This window comes from Artibeus jamaicensis, unplaced genomic scaffold (genome assembly GCF_021234435.1).
Source record: "Artibeus jamaicensis isolate MK-2021 breed Jamaican fruit bat unplaced genomic scaffold, CSHL_Jam_final contig_700, whole genome shotgun sequence".
Lineage (NCBI taxonomy): Eukaryota > Metazoa > Chordata > Mammalia > Chiroptera > Phyllostomidae > Artibeus > Artibeus jamaicensis.
The window spans coordinates 6,606,137-6,629,757 of NW_026521930.1; the positions used below are offsets into that span (position 1 = coordinate 6,606,137).

General features: G+C 51.5%; 3 protein-coding genes across 4 annotated transcripts; all 3 read right to left on the reverse strand.

The window, feature by feature from the left end:
- Window positions 1–305: 305 nt before the first annotated feature.
- YPEL3 (yippee like 3) lies at window positions 306–3,847 on the reverse strand. The gene is made up of 6 exons (XM_037134022.2): window positions 3,684–3,847; window positions 2,828–3,010; window positions 2,686–2,729; window positions 2,400–2,508; window positions 1,639–1,777; window positions 306–793 (listed from the first exon to the last, which is right to left on the reverse strand). The coding sequence occupies exons 2-6, from the start codon at window positions 2,942–2,944 to the stop codon at window positions 741–743; spliced, it is 462 nt and encodes a 153-aa protein (XP_036989917.1). The 5' UTR covers window positions 2,945–3,010; window positions 3,684–3,847; the 3' UTR covers window positions 306–740.
- A 1,243-nt stretch (window positions 3,848–5,090) lies between these two features.
- GDPD3 (glycerophosphodiester phosphodiesterase domain containing 3) lies at window positions 5,091–9,931 on the reverse strand. Of its 2 annotated transcripts, none has more exons than XM_037134019.2 (10): window positions 9,233–9,931; window positions 8,917–8,959; window positions 8,610–8,745; window positions 8,482–8,527; window positions 8,246–8,364; window positions 8,068–8,157; window positions 7,651–7,784; window positions 6,882–6,941; window positions 6,726–6,777; window positions 5,091–5,267 (listed from the first exon to the last, which is right to left on the reverse strand). In XM_037134019.2, the coding sequence occupies exons 1-10, from the start codon at window positions 9,420–9,422 to the stop codon at window positions 5,142–5,144; spliced, it is 996 nt and encodes a 331-aa protein (XP_036989914.2). In that variant the 5' UTR covers window positions 9,423–9,931; the 3' UTR covers window positions 5,091–5,141. The 2 variants fall into 2 exon arrangements, 1 of the variants encoding a protein (XP_036989914.2); XR_005080946.2 differs by having other exon boundaries at window positions 5,236–5,267; window positions 6,882–6,978.
- A 103-nt stretch (window positions 9,932–10,034) lies between these two features.
- On the reverse strand, window positions 10,035–17,281 carry MAPK3 (mitogen-activated protein kinase 3). Its single transcript, XM_037134018.2, has 9 exons — window positions 17,112–17,281; window positions 15,869–16,051; window positions 13,220–13,409; window positions 12,919–13,035; window positions 12,518–12,632; window positions 12,007–12,138; window positions 11,742–11,851; window positions 11,496–11,650; window positions 10,035–10,637 (listed from the first exon to the last, which is right to left on the reverse strand). The coding sequence occupies exons 1-8, from the start codon at window positions 17,279–17,281 to the stop codon at window positions 11,528–11,530; spliced, it is 1,140 nt and encodes a 379-aa protein (XP_036989913.1). The 3' UTR covers window positions 10,035–10,637; window positions 11,496–11,527.
- Between the last annotated feature and the right edge of the window lie 6,340 nt (window positions 17,282–23,621).

Below are 23,621 nucleotides of genomic sequence, written 5' to 3' on the forward strand. Positions count from 1 at the left end.
CTGTAGTTGAAGAGTAGCCCCTGAGCGGTAGCAAAACAAAACAAAACAAAAAACCGCTAAAGCTAAGAAGACGCAAATCAGCTCACATCAAGGTCTATGGAGCCAGAGTGAGTGGGCTCGTGAATCACGACCTATCCTGGGTCCTACAGAAGATGACTGAAGCCAGGCCCCAGGAGCGCAGACGGCCACCTTTGACTACGGTGCCTACCCGCTGCCTCACTGGGGCTCAGAATGAGAAAGAACGGGTCTATAGTGGCAGGAATCTGCACTTGAGATCCCCCTTTTCGATTCCACACGAGCCTGTCTCCACTCCATTGTTTTATTATATACAAACGCTACAGAACAAGGGGAGCAGACACGCGTGCGGTAAGAGGGGCCCAGTGGGCGGAGGAGTTCACAGGGCAGATGGTGCACTGAGCTCTGAGAATAACACACAGGCCGTATCTATAGGATAGGCGGGGCAGGTTAAAAAATGAGATCCAAGCCAGCCAGATCGCAGGGAGGTGTGTGTGTGGGGGATGTCGTCCACCTTCTGATCTCCCCCCAAGGTCACAGTGCATGCAGTAAAATATAAGTACAGGAGCTGGATCCGTCCTCAGCAGGAGCTCTGAGGGTCCAGAGCTTCCTTCTGACAGCGAAGGGAAGCCAGTGGCGCCCCCTGGCGGCCAGGCCGGGCTGGAGCCACATGCGGAAAGAGCAGGGGTCAGTCCCAGCCATTGTCTTTGATCATGTGGTTGAGTTCAATGATGTACTTCCCCTCTTTGTACTTCTGGCTGCTCTCGAAGGCCTGTTCCTGAAAGGAGGGGAGAGGCTGTCATCCCTAGAGCAAGGGCCTTACCCACAGGGATAGGGGTTGGGGCATGGATATGACTGGCCCCATTTCATATATGAGAAAACTGTCACCCAGAGAAGCCAAACCTCCTGTCCACAGACATAGAGCTGGTAAGTGCCAGGGCCAAGTTTCTCACTAACAGGATAGCTAGAACTCTTTGAATCATGGGTATTTTTTAAGTACTAATGTTGGCTCCAACAATGATGACACAGAAATTTCTAAAGATCCAGGGATTACAGACTGGTAGCCTGAGGGCCAATATTGGCCTACACAAGTATTTTGTTTGCCCAGCAGAGAGTTTAATAAAAATAACTTTGAGCCCTGGCTGGTGTCGCTCAGTGGACTGACTGCCAGCCTGCAAAGTGGAAAGGTCGCTGGTTCAATTCCCAGTCAGGACACATGCCTGGATTGCGCCAGGTCCCCAGTTGGGGGCATGTGAGAGGCAACTGATAGATATTGCTCTTGCACATCAATGTTTCTCTCCCTTTCTCCCTCCCTTTCCTCTATCTAGAAGCAAATAAAATTTTTTAAAAAGCACCAAAACTTTGAAATACTAGCATATAGGCAGGCCGTGCTCACTCCAGCATGGCACAGACTACTCCTCTCCTCACCTCCCCAATCCGTGTTACCCCTTTTGCAGATCCACAGTGCAAAAAAGTGCTGCTCCTGCAAGCATTTAGGTTTTTGACCTCTAAACTGGCCACCTCTTTATTTTACAGAGGTCCAGAGAAGCCAAGTCATCTGTACAAGGACACAAAGCAAATCTGTGGCAGAACCAGGGGTGAACTCAGGTCAGGGCCATTTGCCTGTCTCTGCTTGGGGCGTCCACATCACCAAGGCACCACAGCTCCAAGCAACTGCAGTTTCCCAAGAGCATCTTCTTTTGTTGCATCTAATCTGATCCCCATAACAATCTTGGGTGCCAGGTGGTGGCTTTATCCTCCACTGCCAGATAAGGAAACGAGACTCAGAGTAGTGAAATCAGACCCTGGACCACAGTAGTGGCAATGAGGGCAGTGGAAAAGGAGGCCCATGGACCCAAGCTCTGTGTTGCTGTGGGGTCTTGGGCAATATTTCTGATCCTCTGAATGGTAACAGAAGCTGGAGTCAAGGAGTTAAAAACAAAACAAAGTAGGATTCTGGTCCCTATTCTGTTACTTGCTGGATGTGTGACCTTGGGCAAGTTACCTAACATCTCTGGGCCTTTCTTCTGTAAAGTGAAGATAATAATAGACTCTGCCTACAGGATTGTTGTAGTGACTGAATGAGATAATGGTATATGCCAAGCAGCACATAATAGTGTATAGCGATAAGCCTTCATTAAATAGTAACTCTGATTATATCATCATCTCTAAAATGGGGATGCTTGTGCCTGTAAGGAGAGGGATGAGTTAAGAGAAAAATTCTAAAAGCCTTTGCAGGATGTGAGAGAAGAATTTATGGTCAGGGGATGAGACTATCTGACTTATGTGAGCTGGACCTATACACTCTGAAAGACTATCAGATAACTGCTTGTGATGTGAGGTCATGTCAAAGGCTAGCCTCAGGTCAGAGGTCACTGACTCACATATTTCCAGCCCAAAGTGGTCTTGCAGTTCTCGCAGTGGATGTCAGCGACGGCATGAAGGCCTGTCAGCAGCACCCGCTCCTCGGCTGGCCCGCAGCCCACGTTCACCCTGTAGGGATATGGGGGCAGTCCCAGGGAGGGTCCCATCACAAAGCCCACCTTTAGCTTGTCTCCAACAGTGTCTGTCCTTAGCGTCTTGCCTGAACCAGGGGATTTTGGGAGTCTCGGCACGATGCCATGGGTCACAGGTCACGGGGAAAGAAAAGAAGGGAGGCCAAGTACTTACACAGAATTGAAGAGGTAGGCACGCCCCTGACTGCCTTGGAAGGACTAAAGGATGGGAGAGAGAAGGGGTCAGGGTTATTGTTGGAGAACTGCCAAGCACACCTTCTAGCCACTCATTCCAGCCCCAGCTGTGACCTGGTTACCTTGGAGATGAGGTCGTCGTGGTTGGCCAGGTGAGCACGGCAGTGGGCACAGCTATACCTCCGGTGACAATCATCCAAGTAAGCCTGAAACGTCTTGGGCTTTGAAATCCGCACCATGGCGGGGGCTGCAGGCAATGGCCCCACTCGGGGAGCAGCCCACGGGGAGCAAAGAGAGCCCAGTGCCTGTCAAGGAGGGAGTGAGTGGATTGTCAGGACCCCAGCCACACACATGCAGCCCTGCCCAGAGCCATGGGGACTCTCTCTGTCACACTTGGCTGCTGTCTCCTCTCCCCAGAGCCAGCAGCCTCTCCAGGGACTAGAGCTGGCTCAGTTTTGACTCACTGAGGAGGCCTCAAGTTGCATCAGTGGGGAAACTGAGGCTAGGAGGATCCCATGATGAGTCACCCACCTGCTTTCGGCTTCACCCCTGGTGACCTGGCAACTGAAACTGGAGGAAGGGGCTTTAGAGTGGATGAGCTGTCAGTTCTTTATTTAGGGAAGCTTGGAAGGGTTAGGAATTGATTTTTAGGATCTCATCTGAACTAAGGAGTGCGGAGTAAGGGGGCCGACTTCACTTAAGGCACAGGAAGTTCACCTGGAGAAATGGTCCCTCACCTGGAGAAGGCTGGAGGCCTCACTGAAGTTGGAGGGTCACCGAGGAGGGGAAGGTCTCTTACCTAGGGACGCTGAGGCCTTGTTTATGCCGAGGTCGTAACTGCACGCGCGGAAACTTACCTGAGACCCCGGGGCTCACCTGGGGCGCGGGTGTGGGGAGGGGGCGCCGGGGAAGGGGGCAGGTCCTCACTGGCGGGCGGGGGCGCGGGGCGACGCGCAGCCCTGAGGATGCGGACCTCACCTTGCCTGAGCGTGCGGGAGCCGGTCCGCCGGGGTGGCTGGCCTGGGAGTAGGGGGCGCTCCTGGTGGGCGCCGTCCCCCCCCAGGCCCGGGTTTTCAGTCGCCGCGACTTGTTTACACCGAGACCAGCTGCTGCCGTCGCTGCGGCGGGAGGGGGAGGGGGCCGGCCCCTAGTCCCAGCGGTGGCCGTAGCCAATCGGCGCACAACATGCAAATGAGGGGGCGCGTCACACCACGGCCGGCGCAGGCCCGGGCTACCCTTCCCCCTGCTCCCGGCTCCGGCTCCGGCTTCGGCCGGCCCGGAAATGCGGCTGTGGCCACCGCTGCGGCCCGTGGGCCCGCAGAGCTAGAATCCCGTTGCCCCTCTGGCCTCCGGCGGTTCTGGAAGGGGCTCGTATTTGAGGTACCTGACTGGAGTGGGCTTAGGAGGGGGACATGCCTGGATGCACGCCCCCGGGGGACACGATAATCAAAATTATGTGCGTTACCTACCACCCGTGCCTCGCTCAGTCTCTGCAGCAAATCCTGAGGCAGCTTCCGCTTTATTGTTCTCATTATACAAGGAAACTGAGGTCCAAGGAGGTTTAGCAGCTCGCTCGAGATTACCCAGCTAAGAGGCAAAGTTGGGATTCTCACTTTGGTCTGAGTCCACCGCTTTGGCAATACCAGGGACAGACTCTTAGAATGGAAGAGCTAAAAGGTGGCCACCGGTGTTAGACCCTGGGGGCCAGAGCCTGGGAACAAGCCACTTCCTACGGTTGAGCCTCGCCTCCTCCCCCTGGTAGGCTCCTCCGATGCCCCTGTACCTCCAGGCCGAGTCGGTGTCTGCTGTGGGCTTCCTCTTTCCCTTTCTCATCTCTGAGTGTTTAAACATGTCTGCCACACTAAACTTGTTTTGTTCCTTGCACTGACCCCCGGATCCAGCCTGGCCTAGAGTAGTCAATACACGTTTGTGAAATTCGTGCTTTGTTAAGTGAATGACATACTAGGGCCGGAGAGGGCTGAGGAATTCAGGGAACTTCCGGAGTAGGAAACAGGAGTGGCAGGTTGGAAGGCTGAGGCAGCAGATGGGCGTTGCCTGGAACTCAGCTGTCCCAGCCGTGCCCACCCTCTGCAGCCAAGTGAGGAGGCGCACAAAGGCAAATCAAGCCCCTTGCAGTGTGTCCTGCACTCTAATGGCCTCAGAATGGAATGATTATCTGTGGCTCTGAAGGGACATTCCTGATAAGAGTGGAAGCCAGGCTGGCACGGGGTGTGGTATCATTCTGGGTCTGGAATGCAGTGGAACCAGTGGGTCAGGCTAGTCAGGGCCCAGACTCCGGCCTTAGACTGTCCTAGGCTGCCATGATTGCAGTTCAATAGGATCTCCCACCCCCACCCTCAAAAAAAAAAAAAAAAAAGGCAGGACTGAAAAGAAAACGTTTATTGGGGAAGAGAAATAGAGGAGAGGGCGAGGGTCTCACTGGGCCCCACGGTTGTCCAGGTAGCGCCTCAGGGCTGTGGGATAATCGGTCATGACGCCAGTGGCCCCCAGATTGTAGGCGACTTCAAAATCCGACTCTTCATTAAGGCACCAAAATATCACCTGAGTGGGGAGAGAGGGGCTTGTAGTTTCCAACTTCACCTGGAACTCCCCCTGGCATCCAAATGGCCAGCTCTCTCCTCTGTGGATACCACCTAGCAGTGGTATGCAGGGGAGTTGATTGTTCAATTTTCAGAAATTTTTTGAGATTGTTTTGAACACAGCCATTATTAAGTGTTAAATTACATAAACTATATTAAAAGCAAAGGTAATGAAAACTGAAAACTCACGACAGCCTAATAATTTCATTACATTTTACTCTCCCCTGTGCTCTGGAGGTTATGCCTCTTGACTGTGCACGATGAAAATGCTCTATAACCATGTGCTACCTCACATCTCTTCCCCGCTCTGTTCGGTGACTTCTGTTGGTGGCCTGAGATCGGCTGAGGCAGAAGTGTATACTCTAGGGAAATGATCTAGTGTTCAGATCAGGGTGCTTTTTCCCTCCTGGAGAGCCGGTTGTGGACTGTTTGCCAGAGGTCACTGGACTTCTCAGTTTCTTCATGTGACAACTGAGTTGTCCAGCCTCCTGGAGTCGTGGGGAAGCCCAAAGGAGTGGGAGGGCTGATCCGGAAGAGCCCCATCATCCTCATTTACCCCCACACCTAATCAGCGGCTGATCTGTGAGTTAACTCTTCTAGCCACCCCCACATTACCACCTCAGTTTCCTTCACTTCACATGGTGGCCAGGGTGACTCTCACTCAGCAAATGTCAACTGGATCAGGTCTCTTTCCTCAAAAGCTTTTCCCTTTGGGCTGAAGTCCAGGCTCCTTATCGAGGTCCTTGGGTGCCTGTCTCAGCCTCTGCTCCCTTCTCTAGCTCGCCTTGTGCTGCTTCCTCCAGACTGCAGCCTGGTGGAAGCCCTCCCAGGCTCTCAGACTGCCAAGGCCTCTTGCTCCTCCGGGCCTTCACACATGCTGAGCCTCCTTCCAGCCTGAGGTGCTCTCCCTTGCCCCTCCTCATGAGCCAGCCTCTCACTTCTTCCAGAAGGCCTTCTCTGACCCCACAGACTGCCACACTGTTTCCTTTCTGTCCACTATTTGCCCCTGTGATAGCCTGCTTCATTCCCTTCCTCTGCCCCTGTGGTAACTCCCTATTCCGTCCTCAGTACCATAGTGCCTGGAATATATTCTCAACAAAGTTTTGCCAGTTAAATGACCTGGTCAAAGCTGATGCTCAGGGGAGCAGAAGGAGGCGGGCTGGGCTGGTTTCTCCCTCCTCTCTTTGCCCAGGCCCCCTCAACAGGGATCAGAGCAGTTCAGTGTATCAAAATGGCTAGCCCTTATCAAGCCCTTACTAAGTGCCAGTTACATATCCAGAAGAGTTAAATATATCATTATGCCCATTTATAGATGAAGAAACCAAGACTCAAGGTCCCCAGCTAGTCAGTAGCAGAACTGTGATAGGAACGCTGTGCTGGGCGCATGCTGTGAACTGAGGGGGTGGTGGGCAAGCCTCACCTGCACTCCTCGTTGCTCCAAGTGTTGGATCAGACTTTTCCTCATGATGAGCCTGGTGCGGGGGGAGGACGGCAAAGGCCAGTATGAGAGAGACTAAGGAGCAGGGCAGAGGCAGGTCTCTGAGGACACCCCACCCAGCCTTCTCGCCCACCTCACCATTTAGAAACCACAGCTGTCAGCTGGTTCAGCACAGGGCTGGAGAAAGGGAAGTAGGTCCTGCGGAGAGGTGATATCATGGTCACTCCATGGGTCTCTGTCACAGGGGTGGGGAGTAGGGGTGGCAGTGATCCCTGACTAGTGAAACCTACTGCTTCTAGAAGAACACTTCCAGTTGCCCAGATGAGCTTCCCTCATAACCATAGAGGGGAGCAGAAAGCACTGGGGCCACCAGAGAGTTCTCTGAAAGCAAAGGGAGGACCCCGGCCTGAGAGCTGGTGAAGTATCCAAATTCCTGATTGTTTACCCAGATGTTACTTTGTTAATCCTTGTATCCCAACAGGAAAACACTTGCTTTTCCTTTTGAAAATCAGAGAGTGATACTGTAATTAATCAGCATCTGTCTACCTGGCCAGGCTATAAGCTGAGGTCCTTACCCAACCCACATTGGTCTTCACTAGTGTAACTATACCTGGAAGAGTAGGCATTCAATAAATATTTGTTGGATGAATAGATGAATAGATGAACCCTTTGTCCTAAAAATCCATCCACATCAACACCCATTTGCACTGAATTTCAGGAGATTTATGGTCTCCTTAGTATTCATGAATGCTAGATGAGAACCACTGTCTTCCAAGCACCCTGGGGCTATCCTGAGGGGAACTTGAGAGCTGGGAACCCTACAAAATGGAGTTTGAGATAGGGAGGTGTTCTTCTGAGGACAGAAGCAGCTGGGGAAAATGAAGGGAGATGGGGACTCTGTGGGTACCTGTTGATGATGGTGGGCAGGAAGCAGATGAAGAACTTCTCAGGGATAGGGATGAAGGGCAGTAGCCCCAGGTAATACAGCAGTAACAACCAGATTCCTCGTCTTATTGTGAAGGATAACGGCATCTTGGGGTTCTGGGAGGAAGGGGAAGTGAGAGGGGGATCAAGTCTGCTCCTGGGGAAGCAGAGAGGCTTGGGCTGCAGGGGAACAGCTTTTGGACATTCAGGAAGCCCTACTTCTGTGCAGGGTCAAAGCCACATCTTGGTTCAGCCCCAGATGCACCCTCCCGTGACCTCCCGGATGACTTTACTAACACACTTTTTCTATCACCTCACCTCTCCAAACCCTGCAGAACCTCTCAAACCCTTCCAGCCTGGGAGGATGGGCCACTGGCACAGGGAGGGAAAAGGGACTCACGGCAGCTTTGCACTTCTTCATGACTGAACTCTTCTCTGAGGCCCAGATGGTGATTTCATTGCGGTCAAAATGCCTCACCAGGCTGGCTATCTGTAAGGAGGAGGAGAAGAAATGAAGGGGAGTTAGGCCTTCATTAAGGCCTGGCCACTCCCCCCACCCTCCATGCCTGCAGCACCACCTTGTGAATGAGCTTCTCGTTTTCCCCTTTGACCTCCACACTCATGGGCGTCCGAGGGAACCTCCGGAACATGTCCTCCAGACTCACCATGCGCCTGTCTGACCCATGTGCAAAGTGGCCTGGGAGGTTGTGGGAAGACAGATCAGAGCAGGATTGGTTGGGGGGGTTAGAACCCAGGGAACAGAGGCAAGTCCTAGGGGAAGAGGGCAGAGGTTGAGGCCCTGGCACATTCTTACCTGGCGAGAAGTAAATCTCCAGCTCCTCCTTGTAGAGGGGCAGCTCCTGGGGACAGCAAGGAGCATGTGAGCTGGAGGTTTATGGGGAGGCTCTCTGGGTTTGGTGGGGGGGCTGCGGCAAGGCCCACCTCAAAGGCCAGGCTGTCCACGTCCCTGTTCACTCCCGACTGGCGGTATAGGTTGTCATCATGCGATACCACCACCACACCATCCCGAGTCAGCTGGCAGTCCAGCTCCAGGAGGTCTGCCCGCTGGGCCATGGAGCTATGGGAACAAAGTCAGCGAGGCGTGGAGCACGGGACAGGCCAGACCACAGCACGGTGGGGGAGGTTTAGGGGAGTGTGGGATGTGCAGGCTGTGTGATGCCTGCGGGGGGGGGGGGGCGCTCCAGTCAGCCCTTGGCATCCTGCAGCTCGGTTGGGCAGGGGTACGTACTTTTCCATGGCCGCCATGGTGTTCTCCAGCTTCTCTCCAGATCCTGTGAGGGGCAGCAGGGGTGGGGCGCCTGGGTCCTGGCCTCCCTCCTCCCCTCCTCCCCTGCCTCATCACCCGCAGTCAGCCCAGGTTGAACAGCCTCTTCTTCCTAATTCCACACCATGCACTACCGCCCTGCTCTCCTCCTACCTTGGTCTCTGCCTTCTAACATTTGGCGCCTTAGACCTACTCCTCTCTGCTGTCCACTGTGGCACATGGCTTGCTATCCTTTTCCACCCTCAGTAGCTGATACTCCCCCTCCCCCCACCCAGCTCACCTCCGCGGTGGGCCGCCAGGCGGGGTCTGAAGGTAGGAGCCCAGGGTGTGTGCAGCAGGCGAGGCCGGCGCAGGAAGAAGATGGAGACCATGACATAGCTGCCCAGGGCAGGCAGGGCATAGTACAACAGAGGGCTCATGGCTGCACTGACGGTCTGGGCTCTGGCTGCCGTGAGCTCAGCTGTCCCCATGAACTGTGCTGTCTTCCTGATTGCCTGGCTGATGATGTACGCTGGTTCTACCACTGGTCACCACCACGCCCCTGGGACCTGCTGAGCCTGCTGCTGGCACAGGGCCAGGCTGCAGAGCTCAGCTGGAGATGGAGTAGAGGCAGGAGGAGGAGCCAGGCAGCTCCGGCCCTCACACCCCCAGACCCTTCGGGGACCCTAGCGCCTCTCTCCCCTTGGCCGGACTGGGGCAGTCAAGACCCTCCCCCGGCCAGGTCGGCCATAACCTTCCCCCTCCCTTACCACTTGTGTGTGTGCCCAGGGGATACAACACATTTCCCCTTGCCATTTCCAGAAAATCCGGGGTGGGTAGGGTGCCGGAGTCACCTCTGAATCACCCCACCCAGCCAGTTAGGAAGATATTAGAGAGGGGAGAGGACAGTGACTAAGGAGAAAATTGACCCTGCTCTGTCCAGGAATCTGGAGCTTCTTACACTCCCACCCACAACCCTGGCCAGCTGGGAGGCCAAAGGTCATCAGGGTAGAGCCACAGCTGGGAAGCAGCTGGAGTGTCAGTCTTCAAAACAGCAACGGCGAGGGACACGGCATCAGCAAACACAGACAGAGCCAGGGCCGTCAAGTACACATCTCTGTATTTATATATTAGACACAGGTGCAGGGGTGGGCAGGGGCCCCAGGCTCTCCACGTGCCCCCACCCCCACTTCTGTTCGCCCACACACAGAAGCAGCAGGAGCATCATTACATGTGGCAGCTTAGGGGAGGGAGTTTAGGCAGGGCCCTGCTCCTCAGGTATACTAGCCCTTGAGCCTTAGGAATGTTCCTTCTGGGAAAATGGGTGAGGTTTTAATGAGGCCGGTGGGGCAGGGATGCCCTGGGTCCCTACTCAGTGATCCCTATTCGCCACTGCCCCTCAGTAGGTCACAGGGCAGCCAGAGCCCTTGGATTCCAAGACTACCAGAGACTGGGATAGCTGGGGTAGAGGAAGGCAGAGCAGCTTAGGGGAATTTGCTTTGGGGCCACCTGCGTGCGCCCTGCAGGTCCTGGCAGGGGGGTGGTAGGATAGAGGGAGCCTTGGCCTGCCTAAAGCAGGAGGCTAGAGCAAAGGGAGGGAAGGTTACCAGGCCCACCCTCTGCCCTGAGTTTGGCTGCCGGGGTCGGGGCTAGGCGGTATCCATTTTCTAACAGTCCAGCAGGGGAGGGCAGGCAGGAGGCAGGGCCTAAACAAAAAAGCAGGCAGGAAAGTGACCATTAGCATGCATGAGAGCATGTGCCGGAGCCCTGACCTCAACTTCTCTCATTTTATCCTCACAGTTGAGTGGGATATGTCTTGGTTTCCTTATGCGTAAGTGGGGATAACATTAGTCCCTACCTCATGGCACTGCTACAGGATTAAATGAGTTTAAGCAACATAAACCTCTTGGAACTATACTTAGGGCTGCATGTTTGTTCTCATTATCAGGACTGGCCCCGGGAAGCTGAAGTGCAGAGGTGAGGTGTCTTGCACAATGTCATGCAGCTCTTATAGGTGTGTCTGCCTTCCTTCTATCAGTCTACAGCTGGCAGGAAGTCAGAAAGAAGACTGGAGAAGCAAGGAAGAGCAAGGTCTTCCCTTGCTCTGTGGGTCTGGGCAGGCCTTGGAGAGTCCTCCACAGGTGTGTGAACTGCTGACCTGGGGAGCAGGTGTGAGAAAGCGTGGCATCTGGGTCAGGCTGAGTGCTGCTAGCTCCTCCCAAAGCAATTACTGCCCCACCTGCCTCTCTGCCCACAGAGAGAGGCAAAAGCTGGCTCCATTCCTCGGATCAGGGAGGGGGGCCCTCAGTGACCTCTGAGGGCCCAGAATGGGTACTGGGGCTGGAGAATGCAGGGTGTTGACAGGTGGGAGACATTTCAGGTTGTGGGAAAGGTGGAGGGACATGAAGACTGGTAGACCACAGGTCTGTGGCCTGAGCAGGCTCCGGTCCTTCTGTTGCCACCAAAGACAGGGATCATGGGCACGAGCAAGCTTTTGACTGCATGGTGTACTGGGCACCCTGTTCTCAGGGTGAATTTGTGTGTGGGCAGTGGGGAGCACTCACTAGGCCCCAGGGAGCAGAGGCATCTGTTCAGGTTAGGTGGCCTCCAGCACCCCAGGCTGGAAGCGGGCTGTCTCCTGGAATATGAGCTCCTTCAGCCGCTCCTTGGGTAGATCGTCCAACTCCATGTCAAAGGTGAAAGGTTCCTCGGCCACCGGCTGGAGTGGCAAAGAGGTGAGGCTTAGGCCAGATACTGAGAGATGCCTACCTCCACTTACCCACCAGACCTGTTACTGGTGGCTGGCCCACCTCATCTGTTGGGTCGTAGTACTGCTCCAGGTAGGGGTGAGCCAAGGCTTCTTCCACTGTGATCCGTTTATTGGGGTTAAAGGTCAACATCCGGTCCAGCAGGTCAAGGGCTAGGGAAGTGCAGGAGTCAGGGGTCAAAAGGAAGGCTAGGGAAGTTCCCAGAAGCACTGTTTTGCTCCTCTGTGCTCAGGGGGCCTGTGTAGTCAGGTAGCTGCTGGGCTCATGCCCCCAGATGGTATCCCATATCAGCCCCCATGTCTCTCACCTTTGGAGTCTGATTTGGGAAAAAGCTTGGCCCAGGCCACCTTGGTCTTGGAAGGCAGGGACTGTAGGTAGTTTCGGGCCTTCATGTTGATGATACAATTCAGGTCCTCCTGGGATGGGGAGCCCAGGATACCTGTGGGTAGGGCAGGTGACTTGGTGAGAGAGCTTCTCTTCCTTCTGTTCCCAGAAGCAAGAACAAGAGCTCCCACCAACCCATTCTAGGCCCTGACAGTTATCTCCCAGCCAATACTATGGTGGTGAAGCAAGGGATCTGGATTCAGGCAGCCCTAGGTTCAAATTGCAAAACCGGTACTTCCTAAATGTGGGGTGTAGTCTTGCTTTTCCCATGTACCAAATGGGGTAGTATCTATATCTCACTGAAATGCTGTGAAATGCTATAGGGGCTCCAAGTGTGGATCCCATTCCTGCAGACTCACTGACCCTGACCCTAAAGAAATCTCACCTCCAATATGCTAATCTCCCTTCCACTCAGCTGGCCAGACCCCCCTCACCCAGAATGTGGTTGAGCTGGTCCAGGTAGTGCTTGCCAGGAAAGATGGGCCGGTTGGAGAGCATCTCAGCCAGAATGCAGCCCACAGACCAGATGTCAATGGACTTGGTGTAGCCCTGGGAAGGAGGAGAAAGTGGTGGGCTCCTGGGCCAGCCTCAACAGGTGCCTACTGTCTGGGCCAAGCCACCACCCCAACCTGGATTTAGTACTTCAGGGAAGTAGAGAGCAGAGGCCTGGAGGAGCTAATGCTTAGCCTCTTTCTAGATCCCAAGGACCAGAGCTACGTGACTCGGCCCAGTGGGTAGACTTCTGGCATCATGGGGGTCACCGCCTGGCTCAGAGGTGGCTCCAGGGCTTTTGGGGATCTGACCCCTTCCCTTTGAGGGTGGGTGGCCCCCCTACCTTGGAGTTAAGCATGATCTCTGGGGCTCGGTACCAGCGTGTGGCCACATATTCTGTCAGGAAGCCGGTGTGGTCATGCTCAGGATCAGCGATCCGGGCCAGGCCAAAATCACAGATCTGGAATCCAACCCAGGCTGCTAAGCTTGGTGCTCAAGGTCTCCACAGCCCAAGCAATCATATCACCATGCCTCTGCCCATGCTGTTCCCTTTGCTTGTGATGCTCTCCTATTCCAGGGGAGTATTAGTCAAATGGAAGCCCTAGACCCATGGGGAGGAGGCAACGGGCACCCAGTCCTCTGACCTTAAGGTCGCAGGTGGTATTGATGAGCAGGTTGGAGGGCTTTAAATCCCGGTGGAGCACGTTGGCTGAGTGGATATACTTGAGGCCCCGCAGGATCTGGTAGAGGAAGTAGCAGACGTGGTCGTTGCTCAGCTGCTGGCTTTTGAGCAACTTGTACAGGTCTGTCTCCATCAGGTCCTGCACAATGTAGCTGAGGATGGTATCGGAGACCCCACAGGTGGGGGTAGCGGGAGGCACTTGGTTAAGAAGAACGGGCTCTGATGACTGGGCTTCGCAGCTCCTCCAGCTGGCACCCCTAGGGCTCAACAGATCTGCCAACCCATATCACGAGCTGGGCATGGCACATACTCAGCAGTTGGGCTCAGGGCCTCTGCTGCATCTTAGCTGGTGACCCCGAGCAAAAGCATTTTGGTTCTGTGGCTCGGTTTCCCTACTGGGAAAAATGGGGACAATAAACTGCAGAAGGCAGAAGAATTTCATAGTTAAGAGCGGAAGCTCTGGGGTTAACCTGCTGGTGATGAAACCTCACCCCACTGCTCATTGGTTTTATGACCTCAACCTGTCTCTGCTTCTGTTTCCTCATCTGAAAAGCAGGGGAAAGAAAAGTTCTTTTGAGCGTGGTTGTGACAATGACATGAGATGACCCATGTAAAGCAACCAGCCTAGTGCTTGGCACATTTTAAGTGTTCAGCAAACATAAAGTAGTATTGCTATTATAAATGCCTGAGCCACATGGCTGTTGAGAGGGTTAAATGACATAATGTATGAATACCATCTGGCATGCAATAATTTTTTTTTAATTTTATTTATTTTAGAGGGGAAGGGAAGGAGATAGTGAGAAAAACTTCAATGTATGGTTGCCTTTCATGCGTCCCCTGCTGGGAACTGGCCTGCAGGGAACTGGCCTGCAACCCCAGTATGTGCCCTGACTGGGAATCGAACCCCGATTGTCTGGTTCGCAGGCCCGCGCTCAATCCACTGAGCTACACCAGCCAGGGCTGGCATGCAATAATTTTTTAAAAGATTTTATTGATTTATTTCCAGAGAGGGGAAGGGAGGGAGAGAAACATCGACGTGCAAGAGAAACATCAATGTGTGGTAGCCTCTTGCACACCTACAACTGGGGACCAGGCATGTGCCCTCACAGGGAATCAAACCAGCGACCTTCACCGGCCTGTGAAGAGGCCAGTGCTCAATCTACTGAGCCACATTAGCCAGGGCAAATTTTTAAAAAATTATTTATTGATTTTTAGAGATAGGAAGTTGGGGGGGGTGGGGATAGGGAGAGAGAGAGAAACATTGATTTGCTGTTCTACTTATTTATGCATTCACTGGTAGATTCTTGTATGTGCCCTGACTGGGGCTCAAACCTGCAACCCTGGCATATTGGAATGAAAAATATAACCAACTTAAGCTACCTGGCCAGGGACAATAAGTGTTTGCTTAAAAATAAACACCTACCTTATGGGGATGGTTTGTGTAAACTCCCAACAGCACGCTCCTACTCAAAGAGTGCTAGGTCATGCATCAAAAGATAGAGGAGTAAATGTCCTTTTATATTTTAAGATTAAACATACATACATACATACATACATATATGTCACTTGGCTTGTCTCTGCACGAATAAGGTAGGACTGTCTTTCAGAATCAGCCTCAAGAGGGCCTTCTGAGAGGATATGGACCAACCCTATTGTTTATAGATGAGGAGGCCCACGCAGTAAGATGTTTAAGGTCACACAGTGAGCTGGGGGTGAGTGTGGAGGCTTCCTGCCCACAGTTTGTGGTGGGGGCTCCAGACACTGCAGTACAAATCCCCACGCTTGGGTGGAGAACGAGGACTGACTGCGGTGGGTGGAGTGGGGTGAGATGATGGGTATTACAAGTTGCTAACAACGAGAGCCAGGCAGGAAGTGGACAACACACTAGGAAAGCGATATGGGGGAAGGGACACAAAGGCAGGGCTGTCCCTCTCTGGGCAAGGTGCAAGTCCACAGGTGACTGGGGTGGGGCTCTGAGCAGGAAGTCCTAGAGAAAGAGCCTGGTCTCCTTTGGGGGAGGGGTGGAAGCAGCAACAGAAACAAAGCCTTGATTTCAGGCTTTCTGAGCCCCAATTTCCTCATCTATGAAAGGGAGCGGAGACCCATCTCACAAGGCATTTGGGAGACAGAATTAGAAATGCCAAAGCTCTGGGTGTGCACTGAATCTGACTCATAGTAGGCCCTCAAAGAAGGGCAGTTTTCTCCCTGCCTACTTGCCTTCCAGTCTGAGAATCCAGAGGGGAAAGAAGAATCTGTTAAACAAGCATTGACTGCGGGCAGAGGCTGGATCATGTCACAGAACCACACATATTAGGAGACAAGGCTCCCATAGGGAGCATCTTGCCCAGTCCCCCACCCCAGAGGCACAGCACAGAGAACAGACTTGCCCAAGGCCACACTGTGTCTGCAGCAGGCCAAGATTCGTCTGCGGCTTCCTGGTCCTCTTCCCAGTCCTCTTACATTCTGTGGCCTCTTTTCTGCTAGAAGCTTTCTTTTAATGGGTTTGTTTTGGAGGGTGACAGGGAAGAAGGAAGCAGAAAGAGAGCCAATGTTCCCCCAGCCCAGCTCTGAGGCCGTGCCTGGCCAGCCATCTGGCCAAGGTGAAGGATACACATCCCTCATGGCTTCCAGGGTCGGTGCCCGAAGAATGTCTCGGATGCCGATGACATTCTCATGGCGGAAACGCAGCAAGATCTGGATTTCCCGCAGTGTGCGCTGGCAGTAGGTCTGATGCTCAAAGGGGCTGATTTTCTTGATGGCCACTCGTGTCTTGCATATGTGGTCGTAGGCTGAGCTGAGAGGGCCAGAGAGGTGTTGTTGGTATGGTCTTACAAAGGGGGAGTCCAGGGCTGGTGGCCCCACCCAGGCCATGGCAGGGAAGGGAGGGAGTAAGAGAGGAGGGCTCTGGCCAAGTCATAAACAATGCTGGTTCCTTCCTGCTGTGAAGGCCTGGGATCTCCAGGGAGAAAGCTGGGGACCAGCCAGGCAGCCCTTCAGTGCTTCACAAAGAGAGGAAGAGACTGACCGCTCACTGACTTCCCCTCTCCTCAACCCTTACCATTCTAGTTGCCCTGATCCCTCATCCTCCCCTACCCATGAGGAACTCCCTCAACCCAACACAGGTCCAGGGGCTGCGAGGTGAGTGGAGGACACACAGAGAGGCAAATGCAGGGAGATGGAGGGAGTTATAGAGGGACTGGAGGGAAGGGAGAAGGCAGGCACAGGAGTCAGGGCGAGGTAGCTGGGCAGCAGAGCTGTTTCCAGATGAACACAGGCTCAGAGCACACAGTGGGGATGGAAGAACTCACAGACCCCTCATGAAAGTTGCAGGGAGATGCTCCTGGACCCCTCATGGCTCACTGAGCCCCTGTCCCCCAGGCCCAAAGCACTGCCCCATCCTGCCCAGCCCTGAGCTCTGCTCTTTTCTTCAAACTCCTTGACAGGCCTCACTGAGGGAATCTAAGGCATCCTCTCCCCAAAGAAGAGTCCTTCATTCCCCTTTCACTAAGGATAGAACCTCCCAGAGAATACTTATTTTCTTCACCTCACCTCGCGTCTACTGGGCCCCCAAGGTCCCCACAGCTCCTGCCATGTACTCCGATGCCCCTCCCTTCATTACAGAATGGTCAGTTGAAAGGCTCCAAGCCCCCTCCCCTTTGAACGCAGGGAGTTCTGCCTCCCCCAGAAAGCACTCAAAGGCCCTGTCCCTGGGACGCTCCCCAGCTTGGCGAAGCCCCTGCCTCTTCAGGACGCTTGGACGTTCCAGCCCAGAAAGCACTCTGCCCCCGGCACCCCTCCAGCGCCCCCAAGCCTCCTCCCTCTGAGAGGCCCCCTGCCCCGCAACGCCCCCTCACCTGACCATGCCATACGCGCCCTCGCCGATGTACTGCAGCTGCGTGTAGCGCGGGCCCACGTCGAACGGCTGCCCCTTCACTATCTCCACTTCCCCCGGGCCCCCCGGGCCGACCCCATCTGCTCCCCCGGGCTCCCCGCCCCCGCCCCCCTGAGCTGCCGCCGCCGCCATCTCCACTCCTCCCCTCCCGCCCGCCCGCCTCTCCCCAGCAGCCCCGCCTGAGGCCCCGCCCCTTCCCTCCCGCTTGGTCACCCGCGGAGCCGCGCGCAGGGGCCTGTCCCCGCGCGTCCTCGCGCCGTCACGTGACCGGCTGGCGCACGCCCGCTTTTCCAGCGCTGGTTCTCTGGCACTTGGCACCCGCGGGCTCAGTCTGCTTCGGTCAGTGCCAGGGCTCCCCGGGGCCGTCTTAAAAAGGTCTTCACTCTAGACCTTCTCGCTGAATGCAGAACAGTCAGTAGGATCACCCGGTGACCTTACCAGAGCCACCCAGCAAATGTGAGCTGGAGCTGGGACCAGGAGGACCAAGTTGCCTGGCAGAGCCGCTGCAGTCGGAGGAGTGGCCTGAGGCTAAGAGATGGAATCTTATGGGAATCCTCTTCATCCCTGTAGAGTTTGGCCTCTCTGACCAGCATCAACCAGAACATAACGTGATCTCGTTTGTATTTCATAGTAGCCGTGGGAGATGGCTTCCTTACAGATGAGGCCTGCCTCTCACATGTGAGGAAACTGAAGCCTGATTGGGCTCTGATGACTTGGGGTCACTCAGACAACTGAGGGCTGGAGAGCCCCGGGGTCCAGACTCCCAGACAGAGGCTTTCGGGAGTGGCCTAGGAACCCGGCCTCTGCCAGCAAATGTGTAGCGCCCTTAGGGCAGGGGACAGATAACCCCAGCCTGTGGTTACATGGACAGAAAGGGAAAGGTGAGAAAGCCGTTGCAGTGTTGACTGGGTTTGGTTAAAACCCGTATCATCAGGCTTTTATCAAAAACAGCAAAATAGGTAACATTTTTGCTGTCACTGGATTTGGCAAAACTGGAATCCTGCCAAGATCATCATCTTTTGATTCTGTATTAGACTTTATAGTCTATACAATTATTTGACCACTTCAGTTTCTTCTTTTGGGCAACCCTGCAATCTCGGTGTCATCCGATTTTCTTAGCTGGATGTGTGCGGCCGTGCCTGTCTTGTTCATTACTGTTCAGTGCCTAGCACTTGTACTCTGAATGGATGGATTAATCATGTTTTACAGATGGGGAATCTGAGCACTGGGGAGCTGAGACTCGGGATGATATCTTCTGACACAGAGGCTCTTTTCAATTCCATTCTGTCTTCCAGAATCATAGATTCTTCAGTTAAAACTGAAGAAAGGTCCCTCAGAGACCATCCAGTCCAGCCCCCTCACTTCACAGTGAAGATGTGAACTGGAAACTTCAGAAAAACACATTTGCTAGGCTTTAGTAAGTAATCACATTGGTTTTTTTCTCCTTTAGAAGCTGGGAGGAGGTCCTTATATGCATTATAGATCAAGAGACAAAGTGGAACAGTAATTATGATTCTGAAATTGCTCATAATTAGATCTTAGGCCAGGCACCGTAATTCAGATTAATGAGACCAAGTTGCTTGTTCCCAATAGCCCACAAGTCAGTGAATGTTCAAGAGATACTAATTATATCAGTGTTTTAAAAAGTTATTCATTTGATAAGCTGTTGAATGGCACTGTGTGCAAAGCTCTGAGCTAGGCTTTGGGCATGCACTGTGGCCGATGAAAGATTACTGTATAGTGTGAATTAGTGGTCAAGAGCAAGAGCTCTCTGAAGCCAGATTGCCTGGGTTAGAATTCTGTCTTTGCCATTAGTCACTATGTTACCCTGGGTGGATTACCCATTGGCCTCTTCACTTGTGGAGTTTCTAATCTATTGAAAAGAAAAGATGCAGATATATGAATTCATTTAATACAAAATAGATGGATGTAATATATGGTGTGTGAGCTTGGGGCTGGGTGAGATCACCCTTTCTGGAGAATTGAGGAGGGAGTAGTGGAGGAAGTGGCATTTGCATCCTTGGAAAAGAAGTAGGGTTTCAGGAGTTTCGGATGGAGACCAGGAAGAAGGAGCAGTACGAATCCCAGCGTAGAGGCAGGAGCAGGATTTGTGCAGTGTGGCTTCAGAATAAAAGGATTAAGGGAAGTTCAGGCTGGAGAGGTGGGGTGAGGCCAGACTGAGGAAGGCCTTGGATTCTGGCAAGTTTAGATGTTACTCAGTAAGCAGTAAGAGCTTTTGGGGGACTTTTGCCAGGCCATTTTGCAACTGCTGGAGAATATAATGACTCAGAGAAAACACCATGGAGTTCAGCATGGAAACAGGTTTCTTAAGTGGCAGTGAGTTTCCTGGCTTAAGAAAGGCTGATGTATGCTGACGGGTGCCTGCCACCTCCTGCTGTGTCTTACTCCATTTAAAGGCAGGTAACTGAGTTTCCCCTCTAGTGGCGGAGGTTGGTACTTCCCTGGAGATTAGACAGGGATTTCTATTTCGTGAATTCATATTCAGCTAATATAGACTGAACATGTATTCCGTGCCAGTCACTTTTATGTATTTTATCTCCTACCATCCTCCTACCTCATATGAAGTAGATACTATAACCATTTTATTTATTCATTCATTCATTCATTCATTTATTTTTGGTCCTTTTTTTAATTGTTGTTCAATTACAGTTGTCTGCATTTTCTCCCCCCCCCCCCCACCGTATGACCATTTAAAAGGGGGAAAAAGCAGAAACTTACTGAACTGTGGAGTTGGAAGAAACTGAAAGAATCATTTTCTCCACCAGGAAGCTCATCACCTCACAGCTCACTGTGCCGTTTGAATTTTTTTTAACAGCTGCTATTTGGCTTTACTCTCTCCTATTAGACTAGACTATCTTAAGCCATTTCTTACCTGTTTGTGATGTTGAGGTCAAAGGAGAGGCCGGTGGATAATTTGCCCAGGGTAACACAAACCAATAACACTTGAAAAGTGTCAAGACCATTCTCATTTCAACTACCTCAACTAGCCAGCACCAACCGAGAAAGCAGCAACTGTGTAGGAATAGGGGTCAGAACACTGACCTTTTTTTTGAAATCCAAAAAACCTCTGTTACAGTTTTCTTGTGACACTTCTTCATATATTAGAGACTCACTATGACCAAACGTCTCTCCTCTGGTAAAGCATTCTTCAGCTGATACATTCTCTGAAATCTTTCCCCGCTTCCTCCCAGATTCCTTCCCTGGGCTGCCCTGCTCACCAGCCTCCTTTCTCCACAGTATCTCCTTTAGTTACATCATACTCCTGTGGTGACAACTTTTTCCTTTATGTAAGATCTCTAACCTTAGCCTTTGCCTTTCTCCCTGGTTCCAGTTCCAGAGTTTCCTTGTGTGCTGAACAGCCTCACCTGGAGCCAGCCAATACAGAACTTCAGCAGGTCCAGTGGAGGTGACCCCTTTTACTCCGGGACCTGCTTCTCTTCAAGGCTTTGTTTGCTTCAGTACTGCCACCGTGCTCTTGGAGTTGAACCCTGGTCTTTTTTTATTTTTTCATTTCTCTCCATAGCTAGCTAACTTCTTGACATTTTATTACCCTAGTATTTCCCAAAGCCATCCTCTCTACCATTGCTTATTTCATATATTTTTTTTTACTTTAAAAAATTTTTAAAGTAATTTCAGAACTCACCCAAAAGTTGCAAAAAAATTCGAAGAATTTCTGTATACCCTTCATCAACACTCTCTAAATGTTAACATTTTAAATAAACAGAGCACAATTATTAACATCAAGATGTTAACATTGATAGAGTTCATCTGTAAATCTTTTTCAAATTTTGCCAATTGTCTCGCCAATCTCCATTTTTTTTTTTGGTTTAGGATGCAATTTAGGATCACATGTTGCACTTAGTTGTTATTAACTTCTTAATTTCCTTTAATCTGGAATAGTGCCTTACTTATTTTTTTGTTTAGTCTTTCACGACCTTGACACTTTTGAAGATTATAGGCTAATTATTTTGTAGAATGTTCTTCAGTTTGGTTTGTCTGATGTTTCCTTGTGATTCCTTGTTTCACTTTGTTTTTACTCTCTTATTGTACTATTACTACTGTGCTAACTAGTCTTTTCTTCTGTTTTCTCTCTCCACAGACAGGCCTAAAACACATCACTGGTGACATTTGTGGTAAGAAGGAATCTTACAGTAGCAAGAGGTCGAAGACCCAGCTCAAATGGACTTAAGCAAGAAAGGAGATTTATTGGCTTCCTTACAGAAGAGCTTAGAGTTAGGTGTTAAAAAGCACAGTTGACCCCAGGGACTCAAACCTTGTCGGCATTTCGACCCCGCCTTTGAGCTGTGCTTTCTTCTGAGTCCGTTTCATCCTCGAGTGCTTTTCTCATGGTGGCAAGATCTCTGCCACATTTGCTTTCTTTCTAGCAACTCTGGAGGGAAGAAAGCTCATCTCTGCCTATCTGTCTATATCTCTCTCTCCTTATAAGTAAAACCCCAGAGGTGACTCCCATTGATTATTGGTTCTGTTTGGAGCCTGTACAAATCCCCTAACCCATTAGTGTGGAATTGAGGGGTTAGTTATCTCTACTTGCATAACATGAATGGGGCTGGGGAAGGACCGCTTTCCCACTGAAAATTGGGGTGCTTTCCTCAGAAAGTGTTGAGCAGACAAAAAAGCAGTGCCCATTTCAAAGTTTCTGTTTCAAAATTCTAAATTCCTCCCTTTAAATTACCCAGTAAAGTCCTAATTCCTTTACCAACATCCAAGGCCCACCTACCCTGATGCAAATCTGTCTTTTCAGGCTCATTTTCTGAACGAGCCTTTCGCTGTAGCCACACTGAATTCCTCCGAAGCCTGCACGCCATACACATTCCCACATTCCTGCGGGTGCACCTTTGCTCATGCCGTTCCTGTTATTTGGGATGCCCCTTATGGGGGGGGGGGTTCAATGAAAGGAGTCCTTTCCTTATCCAGGGTCAGCTCAAATACCACCCCTTCATGACGTCTTTCTGGTCTCCTCCAGCTGCATGTGTTATATCTGTATTTCTTATGTCTTGGAGCAAATGTAAAATTTGCATCATATTTACTTATTTACTCATCTCGCCCTCCCTGCTAGATTGCAAAGTTTCTTGAAGGCCATAATGCCGGTATCCTTATTTTTAAATCCTCTTCAGTATCAAGTAGTGTTTTGCATTCAATAAAATTTGTTGACTGAGGGGATTGAATATTTTACGGCATCGTCTGCATAGCCTTTGTCAGCTGGGATCTGCTTTCCCGGATGAGCTCAGTGTTGAGAGTGTTCCTGTGAAAATGCAGCATCAAAATAGAATGCCATTAAAAAAAACTTTATTGATTTATTTTTAGAGAAGGGGAAGGGAGAGAGAAAAAGAGGGAGAGAAATCTTGATTGGTTGCCTCTCGCACACCCCTCACTGGGGACCTGGCCTGCAACTCGGGCACATGCCCCAACTGGGAATCAAACCGGCAACTTTTTGGTTTGTGGGACGATGCCCAACCCACTGAGCCTCACCAGTCAGGGCAGAGAGCCATTTTCTAGATGTAGTCTGACCAGTGGGAATATAACAGGAGTATTGCTTCCCTTTTATTGGTTCCATAACCTCTACACATAGCCTTATCTTGAGCTTCCGATCTAAATTATATGCTGCTCATATGCACTTCTTTTCTTTCATGCCATTTAGCACAGTTTGTCATTATAGATTCATCTGTGAGGTAATAGAGTGCTAAGTGTGGAGGCTGCAAAGTGCCTCACTTTCTGCTTCTGTGAATTCACTTCACAGAACTCTGGAGAGATGGGGTATACTGTATTAACTGCAGAAGCTTGGATTATATTATTTCCATGTACATTTATGAAGCACTTTGTGCCAATAGGCAAAGGCTAAATTGGACAAGGAAACCGAGTGCCTCCCAAGTGCTAGGTTTTTGGGGGTGCATGGTCTAATTTGATTTTCACACTAGCCTTGTGAGATAGACATAGGCCTCTTTTCACACAAGGGGAAGCTGGGTTGGAAAGGGCGGGTGATGTGTTAGAAACCACACACTTGATGAATGTCAGGCCTGGGACTCAAATGCATGTCTATCTGACTCTCAAGTGGAGGCTGTATGAACGGGGGCCAGAGCCACATTCAGCCGGCAGGGGCGCTGTATATCGTTCGGCCCGTTTCATTTTTTTCCCCCTTTCATTAGGAAAAGCAAAGGAAAACAAATACAGGCTCTGGAACAAAATTCCTGAGTTTGAATCCTGACCCTACTTATCCCTTGTTTAACTTCTTTCTTGGTTTTCTCATCTGAAAAAGAGAATGTTGAGATTGAAATGCTTTTATATGTGAACCTGGTGGGGGGTGGGGGGAATGGCATATGTTTTCTAAACTATAGTTTTATTAGGTACAAATTTGTGATAATAAAACTTATTCTGTCTACTTCAAAAAGTTGGCAGGTGTAGTAATGCTTTGGAGATTTTTGTATACCCAAGC

Coding starts and splice junctions, on each gene's coding strand:
- YPEL3 (XM_037134022.2), bottom strand. CDS start 2,944: ATGGTGCGGATTTCAAAGCCCAAGACGTTTCAGGCTTACTTGGATGAT. Junction 1,778..2,399: donor CCACTTTGGGCTGGAAATAT/GTGAGTCAGTGA, acceptor CTTATCTGGCAG/TGGAGGATAAAGCCACCACC. Junction 794..1,638: donor GACGCCCCAAGCAGAGACAG/GCAAATGGCCCT, acceptor CCCTCCTTTCAG/GAACAGGCCTTCGAGAGCAG.
- MAPK3 (XM_037134018.2), bottom strand. CDS start 17,281: ATGGCGGCGGCGGCAGCTCAGGGGGGCGGGGGCGGGGAGCCCGGGGGA. Junction 16,052..17,111: donor GGCGCGTATGGCATGGTCAG/GTGAGGGGGCGT, acceptor TGGCCCTCTCAG/CTCAGCCTACGACCACATAT. Junction 11,651..11,741: donor ACTACGACCCAACAGATGAG/GTGGGCCAGCCA, acceptor TTGCCACTCCAG/CCGGTGGCCGAGGAACCTTT.
- GDPD3 (XM_037134019.2), bottom strand. CDS start 9,422: ATGGGGACAGCTGAGCTCACGGCAGCCAGAGCCCAGACCGTCAGTGCA. Junction 8,960..9,232: donor CCTGGCGGCCCACCGCGGAG/GTGAGCTGGGTG, acceptor TGCCCCTCACAG/GATCTGGAGAGAAGCTGGAG. Junction 8,746..8,916: donor ACCATGGCGGCCATGGAAAA/GTACGTACCCCT, acceptor TTGTTCCCATAG/CTCCATGGCCCAGCGGGCAG.